General features: G+C 43.9%; 1 protein-coding gene across 4 annotated transcripts in view; it reads right to left on the bottom strand.

Annotated features, from left to right (window-relative positions):
* ADARB1 (adenosine deaminase RNA specific B1) overlaps positions 1-22,817 on the bottom strand; it is a 113,722-nt gene that overhangs the window by 46,873 nt on the left and 44,032 nt on the right. The window contains exon 1 of one of the 4 annotated variants that reach the window (XM_040439244.1): positions 5,305-5,546. The exons of the other annotated variants lie outside the window; for them this stretch is intronic. Within the exon in view, the coding sequence (XP_040295178.1) occupies positions 5,305-5,404 (100 nt within the window). The 5' untranslated portion in view covers positions 5,405-5,546. Of the gene's footprint in view, positions 1-5,304; positions 5,547-22,817 lie in introns of those variants that run through there. 4 annotated transcript variants of the gene reach the window in all.

Here is a 22,817-nt window from a genome sequence, read left to right as displayed (position 1 = left end):
AATGTAGCGCGACCTCTGGCTCCTGGGTGGGTGAGGGGGCCTCACTACACTGCTCTACAACAGACGATAATGTGATCCTGCCTACAATATGCCATCATGGCTGAGCAGCCTGAAAGGAAAACTCACCAACCAATATGTAGTATATTTAAGTGTAGAATAGTGTGTAGCAAGCCACCCCAACCCCCCAGGGCAGCTCTGCCATACCAGAGACTGTCAGTGTTCCCTCCACGAATAGTAGATAGGAACAAGCAAGGCAGCCAACAGTGCCGCACACCATGACACCTGGTGTTGGTCCTGTGCGTCTCTGTACTATGCATAATGGCAGCAGACACAAACTCCAGCAAACTCTGATGCGGACATCATTAGTACCAAGACAGGACCAGCTTTCATCACTGAACACTATATGACATCGATGGCAGAGTTGGAAGGAGGACTAAAGAGAGTCTACTGCCAGCATAGTACAGAGACAGAGACACAAAAGACCAGGTGTCATGGTGTAGAGCACCGTTAGCTACCATGGCCATTCTCGTCTGGTTTTCTTGGAGGAAACATTGACCAGCCTTTGGTACATCAAGGACATTGTGGAACCTGTCCAACTGCCTTTTGACTCATTTATGAGAAGTGGTATTCCAATAAGATAATGGACATGCTATACAATGTGCACTTAGGTGTATCAAGCAGCCGGCCAGCTCGATCACCAGATCTCTCTGCCATTGTGGGAATGGATGGAGCAGTGGACATACCATCTTCCCATGTACAACAACCAAAAACCACCTTGGCTAAACTACGGGTCCAAGTTGAAAGAGCTTGGAATGACGTACCACAGGAGAACATCCAGCATCTGTATGACCACCATAAGGCCAGAGCGGCAGCCTGTATCACAGCAAGGGGAGATGCCACCCAGTATTAATCTGACCCTGCCTCATCATATACCCTGCTGTACAATTAGTGTGTAACCTGCCATTACAGGAACATCTGTTTTTGTCACTAGCATTTAAAAACCACACCACAAACCTGATTGATAATACAATGCTTGTTAAAGGGAATCTGTCATCAGTTCTATGCTGGCATATCTGAGGATGACATACACTGAGCAAAACACAAGGTCACTTTCTTGACTTGATCCAGTCATTTTGCCAAAATCTGTATTGAACAATTCCAGCGGGAGCCGGGCCCTGGAGTCCACTCAATACTCTGCATGATCTTGGAGAGCCCTGCTATTCATGAGCACTCTGGTCTCCCTGATCTTGATTGACAACTTCCTTGCAATCACGGACAGGGAGAGCCGGGAGCTCATCATTAGGCTACATTCACACATTGAAATGCCTATTCTTGTCCGCAAGCTGCGGACAAGAATAGGACATGTTCTATCTTTTTGCGGAGCTGCGGACCCAAAATCTGGGACGCGCACCGCAAATGCGGATAGCACACTGTGTGCTGTCCGCATCCATTCCGTCCCCATAGAGAATGAATGGGTCCGCACCCGTTCCGCAAAATTGCGGAACGGATGCGGACCCATTTTGCGGTCGTGTGAATGGAGCCTAATTATGAGGACTCATCGGCTCACGTGTAGACTCCTGAACTTAGGTCTCATGCACACGAACGTATTTTCTTTCCGTGTCCGTTCCGTTTATTTTGCGGACTATATACGGAACCATTCATTTCAATGGGTAGACAAAAAAAAACCTGAAGTTATTCTGTTTGCATTCAGTTTCCGTATTTCCGTTCTGCAAAAAAAAAAAAAAAAAAAAAAAAAAAAAAATAGAACATGTCCTATTATTGTCCGCATTACGGATGAGGATAGTACTGTTCTATTAGGGGCCAGCTGTTCCGTTCTGCAAAATACGGAATGCACACGGACGTTGTACATATTTTTTGCAGACCACAAAATACATACGCTCGTGAGCATAAGGCCTTAGTTAACACTGGAGCAAGTGACTAATCTCATGGTATCTTATACAGACCTCAGATAAGGCAGCATAAAACTGGTGACAGACACCAATATTCCAGACAAGCCCCATTTACTATAATGGAGAAAAATAAGAGCAAACAAAAAGAAAAACCGCACGCACTGCTCGCCAGCAGTAATCTGGGCATTGTTGAAAAGATGCAGTGTCCTGATTGTTAGCCACCCATTCTGCAATGATGAATGGTCCACTTGGCATGCAGTAGCTCTACAAAGCGTGACCTCACCCATAGCAAAGTGGTACGCTAAGGGCTCATACACACGACCGTGATGTTTTTTGCGGTCCGCAACTTGCGGATCCGCAAAAAATGAATGCCTCCCAGGTGCCTTGCGCAATTTGCGGAACGGAACAGGAGGCTTATTATAGAAATGCCCATTCTTGTCCACAAAATGGACAATAGGACAGGACTCAATTTTTGCGGGGCCACCGAACGAAGCAACGGATGTGGACAGCACACAGTGCTGTCCGCATCTTTTGCGGACCCATTGAAATGAATTGATTCCGTATACGGAACGCAAAAAACATTTGTGTGCATGAGCCCTGACAGTGAGGATACTTACCACTCCAGCACCACTCAGATGACTACAGGAGAGTCTTGTGTGGCGTTTTATAATTCCTTTGTCCTCCACATAGTAAATCTAACAGTATGAACATGGGCATGATTAGGGCATTAACCAGCACTACAGCATCAGGCTGGTGGTTTAATCACTTCTCTTTAATCCTAAAATTTGAACTCTAGGTGTAAAGCCTCCTGCAAACGACCGTTTGCATTTTGCGATCCGCAAAAAATACGGATGACGTTCGTGTGCATTCCATATTTTGTGGCACTGAACAGCTGGCCCCTAATAGAACAGTCCTATCCTTGTCTGTAATGCGGACAATAATAGGACATGTTCTATTTCTTTGCGGAACGGAAACTGAATGCACACGGAGAAACTTCAGCTTTTTTTGCGGACCTATTGAAATGAATGGTTCCGTTTAAGGTCCACAAAAAAAACAAAACAAAAAAAAACACGGAGAGGGACACGGAAAGAATATACGCTTGAGTGCCTGAGCTCTAAATGTGTAGCTCAGACCATCACCCCAACAATGAATTACAGAGACTTAAAATCTGACTGAAGACAAAATTAGGTTATCTAAGGGCTCGTTCACATCAGCGCAATTATTTTCCATTCTTCTGCTCAGTTATAGGAGCAGAAAAACGTAAATAACGGAAGTTCCGGATTCGGCACATAACTGACACGAACTGAACCTATCACATCCCACTATAATGGGATCCACTCTGTTTTTGTTGAGAATATTTTTTTTTTTTTTTAGCAGAACTGGAGTCTCCAATGCGAATGTGAACATATCCCAAGTCTCAAGTATGTTTAATGATGCAGGAAATCAATCATTTGACAGACTGTCATCTCATCCACTTCCCCATAAATAGAGCAGGAAGGTTGACTAACTTGTCAGATCCTGTTCTTACCCCACACATGGCACACAGACTACAGCTATTATTGTGTGAAGACATGAGTGTGTCACTGGATCCAGTAATAATTACCTGAATTTAAAGTCCAGATCATTTAGGAAGCTCATACATAAGTGTATGAGATCTACCTGGTGTAACATGTGTGTGTCACAGGCAAGAAAGATTCCTATAATACTAAGTTGTCTATAACTTGGAGGATGAAACCAATGTGAAGATTTTTATAAGCGGTCATATCAGATCTGGGATTCTAACAACCTGCAAACTGTGGGTACCTTTAATGTCAGAATATATAAATATATATATATATATATATATATATATATATATATATATATATATATATATATATATATATACACACACGTGCAATAACCACCATTTTGTGAACCAATGATAGGACTGTGGTGAGAACAGCGGCCGGTCACCAGACACACTGGATTTCAGGATTTCAGACAAGGTGTCAAATGACTGATAAAGAGAAGTCAGGGAAAGTCTATTTTCTGGAGTTATCTCTCATCATCCTGCAAGTGCCAATAAATGACGCACTTTGGTCTATCACACAGAATCCATCATGGAAATGGAGCTTCCAACGACTTGGATTTTCAAATTAACTTGTTCACAGAGAGTGAAGATTATTCCTAGTTCTTTATTAACCTTAACATCATTACGGCGACGGAAATGTAATACAAAATGTGCCTATTATTTAAAAGGCTCTAAGAAAAGGGCATGAAGCCTCGATCCAAAGTCCTCTGGGCAGGATGGATTCACGAGGACAAGGACCATTCACTGACTAATAGGACAACTCATCACTAGCAGTCAACAAGTAAAGTTAGGGCTCATGCCTACGAACGTAAGGGCTCTGCGTGTGCTGCGGAACGCAAATTGCACGGGCACAGACTGCGGGGGGTCCGCGATCTACATTGCAAAAAAGTAGTGCATGCGTGCCTCCGATCCGTGATGCAGAATGCACACGCCCGGTGCCCGTGTATTGCGGACCTGCTGTATGCGGGACGCAATACGGCCACGGGGCGGGGGGGGGGTGTCGGGAGTAGAGAAATATCAGAATATATGGAGTGGCTAAGGCAAAGATAACCATTTCCCTACTACAGGTGAAACTCGAAAATTTTTAAATATTGTGCAAAGTTCATTTATTTCAGTAATGCAAATTAAAAGGTGAAACTAATACATGAGATAGACTCATTACAGGCAAAGCGAGATATTCAAGCCTTTATTTATTCTAATTTGGATGATTATGGCTTACAGTTTATGAAACCCCAAAGTCACAATCTCAGGTCCCCTTTGCTCAGGGGGTATGGATTAAATTAGCTGACTAGAGTGTGACACTTTGAGCCTAGAATATTGGACCTTTTCACAAAATTCTAATTTTAAGTTGCATTACTGAAATAAATTAACTTTTGCACGATATTCAAATTTTTCAAGTTTCACCTGTATATTAATTAACCACAGCGAACCCAGAACAGACTAAACCTTACAGATCCTAAACTGCACAGAAAGATGCACGCAGATCTCAGGATACCGAACGCTTAGCAAGGAACTCAAAACAGGTCTTCAAGATGTCATTTTGCTAAACAAACATATATAATGCAGCTGTCAATGCCAACATGCTTAGTAAATAATAGAGATTAAAACATAAACTATATTGTAGCTTATGTAAATTCAAGCATTGCAGAACTATGCTACGCAAGCAGCTAAAATAAAGACTAAAAAGGAAGCACACAGATTTAAAAAAAAAAACAAAAAAAAAAAACAACACTTTATAAACCTGCCCCCACCGCCTCGCTCTGTAATAGTTGTGAATTGCTGCCTACATGGTCTAACAGGAGACAGACGCGGAGCCCTTACCTTTTCTCTCGGATCTCTTCTTTCGTCTTCTCTTGAAACGACGCCTGACTAGGCTAAAAAGGTTCCCCACGTTACAGGTGCTAACCAAAAGCGATGCCATAGTAAGCGGAAGGTCAGAGCACTAAACCTGACAGCCTGGATAACAGGGTACCAGAGTCTTTTTATAGCAAGTAGCAGAGCGGAGCAAGTGGTTAACCCTCTATTAGCATGCCGAGCCGCATACATGCCCGCCTCTGCATGAGGTCTCACTCTTCCTATCCCAGGCGTGTAGATGCAAGACGTTCATTTCCATCAGCAGCGAGAGGCCCATGTGACTGGTCGCCCTCCTGGGCCATCAGTCATATCCTAAGCAGCCCCAGAAGGAGGACCTGCCGAGTGCTCAGCATCACATACAGCAAATGCCGGAGAACATGGGAGAGGCTTCACATTTCTTTCCAATCCATTAACCCAGTGTTGTGTGTATGTATACATATATGCTTTATACATTTTCTTTAAACACAGGACTCGGTCCTATTACAATCTGCTATGTCATTATACCTGTGAATTTTTGCGAATTTACAGATCTATCCGAATTATATGAAAGTATTCTACATATACATAATACATATAGATCAAGATATTGGCCATAAACACCCCAACAAAATACTTTGACATTACACCAATAACTGAAGTCCCTGACCTGTGTTAGGCCTCTTGCACATGACTGTACCTGTTTTGTGGTCCGGAAATCGCAGATCTGCAAAATATGGATGTGGTCCGTGTGCACCCAGCAATTTTTAAAGGAGCCACAGTAAAAAAATAAAAGCTATTTTTGGACAAGAATAGGACAGATTCTACCATTTCCGGACCAGCCACACGGATGCAGACAGCACACAGATGACATCCATGTGCGGTCTGTTTTTTTTTCCTTTGTGGACTGTGGCTAGAATTGAACGGGTCTTTATGTGCGTTCCGCAAAAAATGCAGATCGGATATGGATCAAAAATACGGTCATGTACATGAGGCCTTAGGGAAAGGGGACCAGAAACAAAGCCAGAAAATAATAGTAGTGGATGGTATGAATAAACCAAGCAGATGTGGTTGGAAAATCTGGGATGAACCTATACGGATCAGTTTACATCCAGTTGCCCCTTCTAATGAAAAGGGATTGTCCTATGTAATAGTCATTTGGGAGTATGATCAATGACACAGTGGTTCTGCTCCTTACAGAATAGTACTTGTCCTCTCCCTATAAATCACACCGCACTGGAGACCACAGACATAAGAGGGTTATAAGGACACTTCGAGAACCTGAGATGTGATATGGAATAGGAGGGAAGAAAAATGAGACACTAGCGCCATCTAATGCTGAAGCGTCGAAATCTCCATTCATCAGTATATAACAGCAGTAATATAAGATTATTACAGTAAAAGAACCAAATTAGTGGTCAAATGCTATCTGCTAAACAGAACCCAGATTAATACCACAATCTACTTCCCTTTTCTCCAAGTTCTATAACTTTCAATGTAGTGAATGGGAGCAGTACAAGCTATGTGCTGAAGATCTGTCAGCAGATTTGTACCCATGATACTGGCTGACCCGTTACATGTGCGCTTGTGCTCAAATTGCTGTGAAAAATGATGTTTTAATATATGCAAATGAGCCTCTAGGAGCAACAGGGGTGATAGCCTTACGCCTAGAGGCTCTGCTCTCTCTGCAACCGCTGCGCCCTCTCCACTTTGAAAGGGCCAGACGTGATGATGATTTCACTGCCTGGCCTTGTCAAAGTGCAGAAGGTGCAGCAGTTGCACAGAGAGCTGAGCCTCTAGGTGTAATGGTAACACCCCTGTTGCTCCTAGAGGCTCATTTGCATACATTAAAACATAATTTTTCTCAGTAATATGGGCACATATGAACATGGGACCAACACAGATGCCTTCAACTGCCAAGTGTACATGGAGCCGGTCAGCCAGTGTCATAGGTACAAATCTGCTGACAGAGTCCAGGATCTATGGAAGCTGTTTGCATAGCTCCAATTCACTATGATGGGAGTTACAGACACAGTGGAGCACGTCCTCGGCTGTTTCTGTAAACCAGGCCACCTGGGGTTGGTGCCTAGTCCCATTTCCCCACAGAAACAGCAAAGATGTTACAACCCCTTTAACAATTACTGCCAAAGACATTTCACCCCTTGTCATACTTCTATGTGACCAATAATGTGAATAAATAAATAGCATTTCCCTTCCAAGAGCCACTACAGGGGATGTTTCTGACCAGACTTGGCTTCCCATCATCCCAAGCTGTTTGCCAGGGTTATTGGAGTCAAACTTGTAGCGATCAGCCTCCATTTGAAAAAGGTTCTCCTATGTGACAACCCCTCTAAGGGAGCGTTCACATCACGGTTTTGTTTTCTGTTCTTTTGATTCCTCACAAGAACAGAAAAAGAAAAAAGAAAAAACAGATCCTTTTATTTTGAGCATTCGTTTGTGTCAGTTCCATCAGAGAGCTGTCAGTTTTTGATGAGAAAACCCCCCCCCAAAAAAAAAAAAAAAACTTGGAGGACTTTTTCTCCCGTAAAAAATAACGGATCTCTAAAGGAACTGACAAATAGATGCAAAATGAGCACAATGGACACTTAGGCCTCTTTCAGACGGGCGTTGCGGGAAAAGGTGCGGGTACATGCGCGATTTTTCCGCGCGAGTGCAAAACATTGTAATGAGTAATAAGGAGGAAGAGGCAAGCAGACAAGGAGTACTACAATATGAAAGTGAAACTTTCTGAGCACAGTACTGCACAGCCACAGACAGACAAGTCTTTGGATCTTTTTGTGTGTATGACCCGAGGTTTATCATTCTTTCCTTGGAGGAAAAAAACTATAATGGCAACAGGCTGTAAAAGAGACCCAGTTTGGCAATATTTTAATGAAGTTCCTTTACCTATCGGTAAGGCAGGCATGCGTGCAAAATGATATTTCAAAGAAAGTCACACCAGTGAACTGGTGGAAGTCACTTAAGCACTTGGATTTAGAGACTGTTCAAGTAATGATTTTACTTTTAACAGCAGTAGCTTCTTCTGCGGGCGCGAAAAGAATATTCTCTTCCTTTGGACTCGTTCATTCTAAATTGAGAAATCGTTTGGGTCCCGATAAAGCAGGAAAGCTTGTTTTTCTTTTCCGGATTATGAACAAAGAAGAAGAAGATGAAGATGACGAGTGAGCTACAGAGGACATTATTAAGCTTTTCTTGTGTAGGCTGGGCTGACGGTCTAAGTTTCTTAAAATATATATATTTTTTCTTTAGCCAAATTAGTTAACAAACATGGATGTTTAAAGGGCTTCTGTCAGCCCACTAAACCGTTTTTTTTTTTTTTGTTTACTAATAATCCCTACACTGCGATTTATGCATACATAAGTTAAATAATCATTTCTGTTCAGTAGAATTTGCAAAAAAGCGATTTTTAAAATATGCAAATTACTTGCTGGTAGCAGCCGCATCCTCCGACCCTAATGACGCCCCCTCCGCATTGTGATTGACAGGGCCAGGGAACGGAATCGTTCTCTGCTGGCCCTGCCTGTTAGCATTCAAAATCTGGCGCCTGCGCCGCGGCCGTACCTATCTTCAATTTGCGCAGGCGCACTGAGAGACGGCCACTCGCTCGGCCGCTCCATCCTCAATGCGCCTGCGCCGATGACGTCACATCTACACCCGGCGCAGGCGCATTGAGGAGAAAGCGGCCGCCTCTCAGTGCGCCTGCGCAGATTGAAGATACGTACGGCCGCAGCGCAGGCGCCAGATTTTGAATGCTAACAGGCAGGGCCAGCAGAGAACGATTCCGTTCCCTGGCCCTGTCAATCACAATGTGGAGGGGGCGTCATTAGGGTCGGAGGATGCGGCTGCTACCAGCAAGTAGCCGCCCTACTTGCTGGTAGCAAGGTAATTTGCATATTTTAAAAATCGCTTTTTAGCAAATTCTACTGAACAGAAATGATTATTTAACTTATGTATGCAGAGCTCGCAGTGTAGGGATTATTAGTAAACAAAAAAAAACAAAAAACGGTTTAGTGGGCTGACAAAAGCCCTTTAACCACCTCCGGACCGCCTAACGCAGATTCGCGTTCCGGAGGTGGCAGCCCTGCGCAGAGTCACGCATATATGTGTCATCTCGCGATGGCCGAGATTTCCTGTGAACGCGCGCTTACAGGAACGGAAGGTAAGAGAGTGGATCTCCAGCCTGCCAGCGGCGATCGTTCGCTGGCAGGCTGGAGATGTGATTTTTTTAACCCCTAACAGGTATATTAGACGCTGTTTTGATAACAGCGTCTAATATACCTGCTACCTGGTCCTCTGGTGGTCCCCTTTGTTTGGATCGACCACCAGAGGACACAGGCAGCTCAGTAATATGTTGCACCAAGCACCACTACACTACACCCCCCGCCCCCCCGTCACTTATTAACCCCTTATTCACCCTTGATCTCCCCATATAGACTCCCTGATCACCCCCCTGTCATTGATTACCCCCCTGTCAAGCTCCATTCAGATGTCCGCATGATTTTTACGGATCCACTGATAGATGGATCGGATCCGCAAAACGCATACGGACGACTGAATAGAGCCTTACAGGGGCGTGATCAATGACTGTGGTGATCACCCCATATAGACTCCCTGATCACCCCCCTGTCATTGATCACCCCCCTGTAAAGCTCCATTCAGATGTCCGTATGATTTTTACGGATCCACGGATACATGGATCGGATCCGCAAAACACATACGGACATCTGAATGGAGCCTTATAGGGGGGGTGATCAATGACAGGGGGGTGATCACCCCATATAGACTCCCTGATCACCCCCCTGTCATTGATCACCCCCCTGTAAGGCTCCATTCAGACATTTTTTTGGCCCATGTTAGCGGAATTTTTTTTTTTTTTTCTTACAAAGTCTCATATTCCACTAACTTGTGTCAAAAAATAAAATCTCACATGAACTCACCATACCCCTCACGGAATCCAAATGCGTAAAATTTTTTAGAGATTTATATTCCAGACTTCTTCTCACGCTTTAGGGCCCCTAGAATGCCAGGGCAGTATAAATACCCCACATGTGACCCCATTTCGGAAAGAAGACACCCCAAGGTATTCCGTGAGGGGCATATTGAGTCCATGAAAGATTGAAATTTTTGTCACAAGTTAGCGGAAAGGGAGACTTTGTGAGAAAAAAATAAATAAAATCAATTTCCGCTAACTTGTGCCAAAAATTTTTTTTTTTCTATGAACTCGCCATGCCCCTCATTCAATACCTTGGGGTGTCTTCTTTCCAAAATGGGGTCACATGTGGGGTATTTATACTGCCCTGGCATTCTAGGGGCCCTAAAGCGTCAGAAGAAGTCTGGGATCCAAATGTCTAAAAACGCCCTCATAAAAGGAATGTGGGCCCCTTTGCGCATCTAGGCTGCAAAAAAGTGTCACACATCTGGTATCGCCGTACTCAGGAGAAGTTGGGCAATGTGTTTTGGGGTGTCATTTTACATATACCCATGCTGGGTGAGATAAATATCTTGGTCAAATGCCAACTTTGTATAAAAAATGGGAAAAGTTGTCTTTTGCCGAGATATTTCTCTCACCCAGCATGAGTATATGTAAAAAGACACCCCAACACACATTGCCCAACTTCTCCTGAATACGGCGATACCACATGTGTGACACTTTTGCAGCCTAGGTGGGCAAAGGGGCCCACATTCCAAAGAGCACCTTTCGGATTTCACAGGTCATTTACCTACTTACCACACATTAGGGCCCCTGGAAAATGCCAGGGCAGTATAACTACCCCACAAGTGACCCCATTTTGGAAAGAAGACACCCCAAGGTATTCCGTGAGGGGCATGGTGAGTTCCTAGAATTTTATATTTTTTGTCACAAGTTAGCGGAAAATGATGATTTTTTTTTTTTCCTTACAAAGTCTCATATTCCACTAACTTGTGACAAAAAATAAAAAACTTCCATGAACTCACTATGCCCATCACGAAATACCTTGGGGTGTCTTCTTTCCAAAATGGGGTCACTTGTGGGGTAGTTATACTGCCCTGGCATTCTAGGGGCCCAAATGTGTGGTAAGAAGTTTGAAATCAAAATGTGTAAAAAATGACCAGTGAAATCCGAAAGGTGCTCTTTGGAATATGGGCCCCTTTGCCCACCTAGGCTGCAAAAAAGTGTCACACATGTGGTATCTCCGTACTCAGGAGAAGTTGGGGAATGTGTTTTGGGGTGTCATTTTACATATACCCATGCTGGGTGAGAGAAATATCTTGGCAAAAGACAACTTTTCCCTTTTTTTTTTACAAAGTTGGCATTTGACCAAGATATTTATCTCACCCAGCATGGGTATATGTAAAATGACACCCCAAAACACATTCCCCAACTTCTCCTGAGTACGGCGATACCACGTGTGGCACTTTTTTGCAGCCTAGGTGGGCAAAGGGGCCCATATTCCAAAGAGCAGCTTTCGCATTTCACTTATCTTTTACAGAATTTGATTTCAAACTCCTTACCACACATTTTGGAAAGAAGACACCCCCAGGTATTTCGTGATGGGCATAGTGAGTTCATGGAAGTTTTTATTTTTTGTCACAAGTTAGTGGAATATGAGACTTTGTAAGGAAAAAAAAAAATCATCATTTTCCGCTAACTTGTGACAAAAAATAAAAAGTTCTATGAACTCACTATGCCCATCAGCGAATACCTTAGGGTGTCTACTTTCCGAAATGGGGTCATTTGTGGGGTGTTTGTACTGTCTGGCCATTGTAGAACCTCAGGAAACATGACAGGTGCTCAGAAAGTCAGAGCTGCTTCAAAAAGCGGAAATTCACATTTTTGTACCATAGTTTGTAAACTCTATAACTTTTACCCAAACCATTTTTTTTTTACCCAAACATTTTTTTTTTTATCAAAAGACATGTAGAACAATAGATTTAGAGCAAAATTTATATATGGATGTCGTTTTTTTTTGCAAAATTTTACAACTGAAAGTGAAAAATGTCATTTCTTTGCAAAATAAATCGTTAAATTTCGATTAATAACAAAAAAAGTAAAAATGTCAGCAGCAATGAAATACCACCAAATGAAAGCTCTATTAGTGAGAAGAAAAGGAGGTAAAATTCATTTGGGTGGTAAGTTGCATGACCGAGCAATAAACGGTGAAAGTAGTGTAGGTCAGAAGTGTAAAAAGTGGCCTGGTCTTTCAGGGTGTTTAAGCTATAGGGGGGCTGAGGTGGTTAAGCAAATAACATGCTGTAATGTTATTGTTTCAGTTGAATAAATCCTATTTAAATTGTTATTATTAATGTAATGATTATTTTTCTCCTTCCTAAGTACAACAGAAAAATTGTCCAAATATGAATCTTTATGTAAAAAACTATGATTTAAAATCGGTTTGATTTAAATCAAATCCACCCTGGTAAAAGATCATGTGATGGATCATGTGATGACCGGAGTGACGTCACCATAGGTCCTGTTCCTGCACACAGCTAAGATGAAGACAGAAGAGAAGCCGGGCTGCGCGAGCAAGTGGATTAAGGAGAGTTAAAAAAAAAATTTTTAACCCCTCCAGTGCTATTTTACTATGCATTCTGTATTCAGAATGCTATTATTTTCCCTTATAACCATGTTATAAGGGAAAATAATAATGATAGGGTCTCCATCCCGATCGTCTCCTAGCAACCGTGCGTGAAAATCGCACCGCATCCGCACTTGCTTGCGGATGCTTGCGATTTTCACGCAACCCCATTCATTTCTATGGGGCCTGCGTTACGTGAAAAACGCACAAAGAGGAGCATGCTGCGATTTTCACGCAATGCACAAGTGATGCGTGAAAATCACCGCTCGTGTGCACAGCCCCATAGAAATGAATGGGTCACGATTCAGTGCGGGAGCAATGCGTTCAACTCACGCATCGCATCCGCGCGGAATACTCGCCTGTGTTAAAGGGGCCTTAAAGTTTTTGGGGTTTTTTTGGAACACAAAATGGTGATGTGAACACGCCCTAATACTTCTCAGATTGCACACTTTATATTATCCAACATGACTTGTGCAGACTGTTTTTATAAAGAGTTAATAACTTGTGGCCAGGGATGTGTTCACTGTTGTGGAATCTGAAATGGGCAAGGGTTGTCCAAAACGGACAGATGCTCATTTACTTACAGTTACCATAAGGGCTCATGCACACAAACGTATTTTTGGTCCGCACTCAATACGCATTTTTTTCCGGTTGGATGTGCACCCATTTACTTCAGTGGGGCCACAAAAGATGCAGACAGCACACCATCTGCTGTCCGCATCTGTATGACCGTTCCGTAGCCCCACAAAAAAGATAGAACATGTACTACTCTTGTCCATTTTACGGACAAGGATAGAACTGTTCTAGTAGGGGCCGGGCCATCCTCTACGCAGAATACAAATCGCTGGTATCAGTGTTCTGCGGATCTGCAATTTGCAGACCGCAAAACATCCAACGGTCCTATGCATGAGTCCTAGGGGTACATACACATGGGACAGAAAACCAATGAGAAAAACCTGCTGTGGATAACGCCACGATCGGTGATAGGATCCAGGTGCACCAATTGCTGATTTCACTCTGCTGACTGAAAGGGGGCGAGATCCTGCAGAATAAGGCCTTGTTCACATTTCTGTGTCCGTTTGGCATCCGTGGAAAATCCATCTTTGTTTCATCTGTTAAGATGTCCATGAAGCAGTCATTTGTCTGTTTTTTGCCCTCCGTGTGGCATCCATATTCCACGGACAATGCTCAGCTGAAAATGTATTTCCGGGGCATCTCCTACCAGTGGTCAGTGGTCAAACACTGATGCCAAGCCTTGTCAGTGGTATTTCACGGATCCATAGACTTCAATGGATGTGTCTGGTAGCACATGCTCCCATGATTCAGTGGAAAACCACTGAAGTGTGAGCAGACAATAAGTGAACGAGGCCTAAAAGCTGTGCATTTAGAGGAGCGCTGCAGGTCAACATCCTAGCGGATTAGGCTACATGCACACGAACGTTGTTTGCATCCTTTCCGGTTCTTTTTGCGGATAGGATGCGGACCCATTCATTTCAATCTTGTGCTGTCCGCATCAGTATGTCCGTTCTGTAGCCCCACCCAAAAAAAAAAAAAAAAGAAGGAGGCAGGACTCATCTAAGGTGCATTTACATATATGGCGGGAACATTCATTTTTAGGTTTTTCTCTGAACTAATAGTTCGTTCAGAATTGATTTTAATATTACTATTAATGTATTAAAAAGTATTTATAGAAAAGTGAGTGGATAAATAGGCTTAGAAAGTGACAGGTTTCCTTTAAAAAAAGATGGATTATAACAATGTTTTTCTTGCAGCATACATTAGGAACCAAAATTTGTGGAATAATCTACTGGTGACTGCTTAAAAAAAGCAGTATGTATTCATCACAATTTTTTCTTTTTTTTTTTTTCTTTTCTTCTAACGTACTGGAGTGTGAAGCTTCTGTTATGACATTCGGAATAATTTTTTTATTTTTTATCTTGGCAAAACACTAACAAAGTTTGCTGCATTAAAACATTTCACCAGAGGGTGGCACTATTTATTTAGAAATAGCCAGAAACAGAAGTCTGCAGCATATGGAAGGAGACGGCAGAGGAACCCAAGTCTAACCTCTATTGAGGGTAATTGTTTAAAATTGGGTTACTATCCCTAGAGGGGTACCACAGGGGTCAGTACTGGGCCCTATTTTCTTCAATATATTTCTTAGTGATCTTGTAGAAGGCTTGCACAGTAAAATATACATTTTTGCAGATGACACTAAGGCTACTTTCACACTAGCGTTCGGAGCGGGTCCGTCTGATGTTTCATCAGACGGATCCGCTCCTATAATGCAGAGGTTTGCATCCGTTCAGAACGGATCCGTCTGCATTATAACTTAGAAAAATTTCTAAGTGTGAAAGTAGTCTGAACGGATCCGTCCAGACTTTACATTGAAAGTCAATGGGGACAGATCCGTTTGAAGATTGAGCCATATAGTGTCATCTTCAAACGGATCTGTCCCCATTGACTTAGGCTACTTTCACACCTGCGTTCAGGTGTCCGCTCGTGAGCTCCGTTTGAAGGGGCTCACAAGCGGCCCCGAACGCAGCCGTCCAGCCCTAATGCATTCTCAGTGGAGGCGGATCTGCTCAGAATGCATCAGTCTGCCAGCGTTCAGCCTCCGCTCCGCTCAGCGAGCGGACACCTGAACGCTGCTTGTAGGAGCGGATCCGCTTATAGGAAACATCAGACGGACCCGCTCCGAACGCTAGTGTGAAAGTAGCCTTACATTGTAAGTCTGGACAGATGCGCTTGCCTCCGCACGGCTAGGCGGACACCCGAACGCTGCAAGCAGCGTTCAGGTGTCCGCTCGCTGAGCGGAGCGGAGGCTGACCGCTGGCAGACTGATGCATTCTCAGCGGATCCGCCTCCACTGAGAATGCATTAGGGCTGGACGACTGCGTTCGGGGCCGCTTGTGAGCCCCTTCAAACGGAGCTCACGAGCGGACACCCGAACGCAGGTGTGAAAGTAGCCTAAACCGTGTAATGAACACTGAAGAGGACAGTATACTGCTACAGAGGGATCTGGATAGATTGGAGTCTTGAGCAGAGACGTGGTAGATGATTAACACTGACAAATGTCACCTGTACATACTAAATGGTAAAACACTCGGTAACACATCCATGTTGCATCCACTTGTTTTTTAGACACAACTTCAATGTGTCTGCATTTTGAGGCCAAGAGGAGGACATGTTCCAGCTTTTGCGAAACGGACATATGAATGTGGAATGTACACGGATCATCCGTGTGCTTTCGACATCCGTATGTCCTGTCCCACATGCATAACCTTACACTTATCAGTGATAAACGGTACAATCACTCCACAAGGTCATTAATAAATAACCCCTTCAATACAAATCAGTTGACTAATCTCTACTTGGGTATTTAGCCGACTTAAATTTTAAAAAGAAGATACCTATCAATTTTATAATCACATATTAAATGTGTTTAAACCCACTTCACTCATATCTTGCCTTTGGAAGAAGGATTCTAAGTCATTAACCATCTCAAAGTTTCTTGGATGTGCTACTTGGGAACCCAGTCACCTGACGCTCCTCTTCTGAGGAACCTGCTTCCATTGACATCACATCCTTTATCAGGTTTCTGGTCTGGTTGATAGACGGGGACATCATGTCAACAACCCAGGATGGGGGAGATGCTGTGTATTCCTCTCCCAGGATCATTTGTACATATGCCAGACAGGGGAATACTTCTTGGCCCATCCACAGCATCTGCCACATCCTGGGTTGTGGACACGATGTCCCCGCCCATTGACCAGACCACAAACCTGACAACGTAGGAAAAAGCTGGATCCCCATCAGACGAGTGTCACATCACCAGGCTAAGTAGCTGAACTTCAAGACAGCAAGTATATTACAATCATTGTTCCACAGGCACGCCGAGTCCCAGAAAACCCTTTAACAATCTATACATAATTATTCAATGGATTTTTTTTGTTTTAAAAATAAAACAGGTGGATAGTTTTGCGGATACAATTTGTTGAAGTCACTACACATTCTACTTCCTGTCCTGGCTCTTTAACTTCCTCTTTGTTTGGACTTTTAGCATGCCAAACAGTCTCGCTTAACTTTCTCAGTCAGACCATTACTATGACCAGACAGCACTCCTCAATTAGGGCATCACTTGACACATGCCGTGCTTTTCTGTGGACATCTTTAGGGACATCTTTATCTAGTCCTCATCAATAGAACAATGTAGCGGTCATACTGTTACCCTAATTATACACCTACTAATGATGCTTACCATGCACATTAACATCTTCCCATCAGAGCAGCAGTAAACTGCTACCTATATAGGGGGTCTTATTGGTGTTGACTGCTACAGAAGGACATTTTTTTAAATTACATTTTAAATGGTACTGCCGAAAATAAGAAAAAAACTGCCTAAAACTCATAGATTAATGCATGCAGCAGTATTTTGTCTGACAGACTACCAGTACTCAAGACGGAAACCTGGCAGACCCCAATCTCACGAACAGGATTTTGGTACAGAATACCAGAATTCACACAAAAATGTGAACCGTGTCTTCTCTTCCAAACAATGAAAACGTGTGAGGGCGAGATCCTGTAAGGCAGCGGTCCCCCACCGCCGGGCCAAGGCCCAGGACCTGCAAGATTGTTCGCCGGGCTGTGGTGATCAGGGCAGTCTTTAACGTGGTACTAATGAAGCGCTTCCATTATGGAAGCGCTTCATTAGTACAGGAGGACCAGGAAGCGGTGAAGGATCTGTACTCACCGCTTCCTGGTCCTCGGCTCAGCTATCGGCTGTGTAGGGCTGCGCACAGCGTGAGGGCGCACTGTGACCTCACACTGTGCCGCAATACACAGCCAACAGCAGGATGAAGAGGATTGCGGTGGTGAGGAGCGGTGGCATCCAGGAGCAGGAGAGGCAAGTGGTTTTTTTTTTATTTGCGCTGACGGCTGACATGGGGGGGTTGATCTGAGGTCGGATTGCGTGTCTGACCTGAGGTGTAATGGAAAATATTTTTCTCTTATTGTTCTCCTGTAAAACCTAGGTGCTTCTTATAGGGCGAAAAATACGGTACAGTGCAGCAGAGACCCTCGTCAGTTTATATAGTCGTTAGAGTTATATATTTTAATATGCACCTTGTGTTTTGTTATGGGCGTGAATCAGCCAGCGCCGACTAGCACCCCCTCAGCCCTGCCCCAGAACCACACAGGCACGTGCTGACATTTAGATTATAGCTCATCTATAATGTGTAGTTTTCCCGTGTATGGACTTCAGTGGAACTTGGCTGAAGCAAGATGATAACTGCCTACAGACACTTCAGTGTGCCTTGATTACATCACAAGCAAAAATACATTTTATATACCATATTTTTCACTTTATAAAGACACTTGTCAGTGCATCTTATAAAGCCAATACTAGGGAGCGCTTCCATTATAAAAGCGCTCACTAGTATACAGGAGGCATGGGTAGTGATGACTGTAGCGCTCCCTGTTCTTCTCCAGGCGCAGCGCTGCATACAGTGTCAGGACGCGGTGTGCACACTATGACTTAACGCTGTATGAAGTCAGGTCACAGTGCAGCGCAGGCCCAGAGAAGATCAGGGAGTGGAGACTGCAGGAGAGGACGCCAGATATGCAGAATAACAGTGAAGCAGGAGAGGTAAATACATTTTAGCTCTAAAGAAGGTCTGATATAAAATATTTTTATTATTTTTGTCCTCTAAAGCCTAGATGTGCATCTTATAAAAGTGAAAAATACGGTACTACACATACTAAAATAGTATATAATACTGTTTAAGCCATCTTGTGCCAGCAAAAGCTCTTTGTAGAACGTGCAGAGAAAACAAATCAGATTCACAGATACTACATCAGATTGAGATCTGGAGAATACAGCACTTTCAACTCTTTTCCATGGTCCTCCATTCCCAAACAATATTTGCGGAGTGGTAGGGCGCTTTATCCTGAGAGGCCAATGCCATGAAGGAGTCTGCAATGTTTAGGTAGGTGGTACATGTCAAAGTAACATCCACAAGAATGCCAGGATTCCAGCAGAACACTGTCCAGAGCATCTCACAGCTTCTGCCATCTTCCCATAGAGCCTCCCTTTAATCGCTCCTTGATCCATTTCTGACGCTCATTGTAGACATTTTGGCAGTGGACAGAGGTCGGTATGGCCACTCTGACCAGTCTGCTGCTAGACGGCAAGCTTTCTATCACTCTGCACAGCAGCTCTTATGTGGGATCTAATCAACCGTCGAACAATACTTGGCCGGGTCTGTGTCAGACATTTATGCTTTCCCATTTTTTCTGCTTCCAGTACATCAAGTGTTCACTGGCAGTCCACCATCTCCCACAACATCCCAGGAGAAAATCACCGGCCTGTGGTTTGGACGTTACGGCTGACGGGTGTATCTATTCAGTGCTGTGTCTTTATGAGATGCATGCTCTACAGCCTATACTTTATTCCACCTTACTATTATACCATCTGCCGTCACTGCGTAAATGAGAAGATGGCAAAGAGTGAGAACAGAATGGAAGAGAACATTGGGGGTTCGGCACAATTGATTTCTATTTTGGGAAATAGTTCCAGATTTAATTTAACGCAGCTGCTGAAAGCATGTCTCGCTAATACAGGCACCGAAAAAATAAAGGACTATGGCGAGAAATAGACAAACCATGGGCTGTGCTGCAGCTGGAGTGGACTTCCTATAAATCATCACTTTGGTGGGTGACGCTATGTGTAGCCACACAGGACAGCTGATCAGTCAACGTTCAAAAAAAAAAAGTTAATAGTGCTGCCATTTACCTTTCCAGCCATTGTAAAAGTGTTGCCTTATACACGTTTCTTCTGCCTTTAAAAACCCTGCAAGACTATGTTCACAGTTGTGTTTCTAAATCCAGCAGGTTCTTCTGGGAGCCTGTACTGGCCGGACAACAACCACTGCAGCCACGTGCAGGTGTGACAGGTGTACAAATAGGTCTTCGTAGCGCAGAAATGCATGCAGCGACATTTCTCCATCTGAAACCCGCTATTTATGCTGGAAAGCAGCCAGATCAATGCCGAATCCCATTATAGTCAATGGCGATCCGGCAATGGTATGTATAAATAAATAAATACATACCTGTTATTTTGAGCATCAGTTATGATCCGTGTTGTTCTATCAGAGGTCAGGAGAAAAAGTCCTATATGCTGGACTTTTTCTCCTGTCAAAAAGTAACTGATTCTCAAAATAACGGTTCCTTATTTTTTTTTCTCCTAACTAAATGCAGGCGTGAAAGTGCAATTCCAGAGATCTAAATGACTGCCTGGTTCTAGCATGCAATACTGCCGAAATGAACCCCTTCATTCCCTGTGTCGAGTGCTATTAATGTGCACTGTACTAGATGTTGGAACGGAAGATAGAAGACACCCAGGAAGACGTAACAGTGTGCAGTGATACACACGGCCATCTTGCCTGCAGGACCAAGGTCATGGACATTCCGTTACATTAAAGGCTCTGTCACCTGACCTACTCTGAGCGTTTTAGAACATTTGCCCCCATTAAAATAGTACCTCCCTTTTTTCAGGATCTCTACGCGAGACAGACACAAGTACTTTATAAAGTTAGGCAAATTAGCTGTCACAAGTGCCCAGCGGCGGAGTTACGGCCGCAAGTGCCCAGGCCCCTCAGCTATGTGCCCAGATAACTGCACCCTTTAGAGGGAATGCATCGCCTACAATTCTTTCTGAGAGTAAGGCCTCCTGAACACGAACGTGTGCGCCCCGTGGCCGTGCTGCGGGCCACAATGCACGAACACCGTCCGTTAGGCAGCCGCAGCGGATGCAGGCCCATTTACTTTAATGGGTTTGCGATGTGCCGTACCGCAAAAAGATAAGACACGTTATATCTTTTTGCGGAATGGAAGTACGGGACGAAACCCCACGGAAGCACTCTGTAGTGCTTCCGTACGGCATCTCCGGAATTGCGGACCCATGTATTGCGGATCAGCAAATGAGGTTCGCAAAACAGCAAAGGGACACATTCGGTCGTGGAAGCGCTCATTAGTAGTGGAGGAGCAGGAAGCGTTGAAGGCTCTGTACTCACTGCTTCCTGGTCCTTGGCTGTCAGCTGTGAAGGCTGCGCACAGCGTGAGTGCGCTCTATCACCCGAGGGTGAATTATGACTGGGGGCTGCATCTGAGGTCTGATTGGGGGGTCATTCACATTGGGGTCTGATCCAAGATCTTATTAACATTGGGGGTCTTATTGGGGCTGTGAGCTGGGGTCCGATTGCTGATCTGAGATCTAATGAAAAATATTTTTTTCTTATTGTCCTCCTCTAAATCCTATGTGCGTCTTATGGGCCGGTGCGTCTTATAGGGAGAAAAATACGGTAGGCGTTTATAAAAACTTCATTGAAACAATTGGTCATTTTCAGATGACATATTCCTCCTTGTAAGGCTACTTTCACACTACCGTTCAGAGCGGATCCGTCTGGGGTCTGCCCAGACGGATCCGCTCATATAATGCAGACTTGGGATCCGTTCAGAACGGATCCGTCTGCATTATATTGTAGAAATAATTCTAAGTGTGAAAGTAGCTTCAGACGGATCCGTCCAGACTTTACATTGAAAGTCAATGGGGGACGGATCCGTTTGAAAATTGAGCCATATTGTGTCATCTTCAAACGGATCCGTCCCCATTGACTTACATTGTAAGTCTGGACGGATCAGTTTGCCTCCGCACGGCCAGGCGGACACCCGAACGCTGCAAGCAGCGTTCAGGTGTCCGCTTGCTGAGCGGAGGCTGAACGCTGCCAGACTGATGCATTCGGAGCGGATCCGCGTCCACTGCATTAGGGCAGTACGGATGCGTTCGGGGCCGCTTGTGAGCCCCTTCAAACGGAGCTCACAAGCGGAGCCCCGAACGCTAGTGTGAAAGTAGCCTAAGTCTTCCAGTGACATTAGAGAATCGACAAGAGCTTGTTAATTCTAATTCATGCTTAATTACCAATTACTTATTCCCTTTTACATTAGAAGCAGTAAAGGTCAGAAAGCACCACACTCAAAAAGGAATTATTTATTCTAGTGTTCCAGGTGGCACATTCATTGCAGGATGTCTCTTTGGCGTTTTGAAGTCTCCCCCCTAATCTACTTCCTTTAAAAGGTTATTCCAGGATTAATTAATTGACAATACAAAACACTTCCTAATTATGTAGATACACAAAGGCCGAAATCACAAAAACTAGGGGCTGAAATTTCTCCTGCCAGAATGCAGATAAATGTACATTAGCACAAAAGAAGGTTAATATTTCCCTCTACTATGTGACTGGGAAATGAATATTAAAAAAGGAATTTGCTTGCAGGATTAAAAAGAAGAATTTATCAAAACAGACTGACGTACGCATATGCTGCTAAATGTGTAGAAAAACATCACACGTGAACTATAATACAGATCGTGACAGTCATTCAGATTCATTCACCCCGCTGTACTGGGCAATGTAATTGCACAAAAAGATCCACAAGAAAACCATTTACTTTTGTTCAAATTGGGGGGAAGGGGGGGAGGGGGAATAAATAAAAAAAAAAATAAATCAGGCACTAGTAACTTTTTTCAAACCTCCCACATCAGATTTGTGGTCTGTAAATTGCAGATCTGCAAAATACAGATGAGGTCTGTGTTGCATCAGCATTTTTTGCAGACCCATTGACTTCTATGGGTCCGCAGTCTGCATTTCACCAACAGATTTAGGACATGTTCTATCTTTTTGCAAAAAGTAAAAGAAAAACAAACCCTTATTCACCTTTAGGGCCTGTTCACACAGTGGAATTTGCAAAGGTCAAGTGGTGTCCATCTTCTATCCTTTTCAATGGGAGGCAGCGCTGCTATTCGCCGGTTTAAAGCCGCAACTGCACCAAGAAGGGACATGTCCCTTTTTGGTGCAGTGTGCAAACAGTGGT

This window comes from Bufo bufo, chromosome 7 (assembly GCF_905171765.1).
Source record: "Bufo bufo chromosome 7, aBufBuf1.1, whole genome shotgun sequence".
NCBI lineage: Eukaryota > Metazoa > Chordata > Amphibia > Anura > Bufonidae > Bufo > Bufo bufo.
Note: the sequence above shows the minus strand (reverse complement) of the source record. Positions and strands in the feature narration are given on the sequence as shown.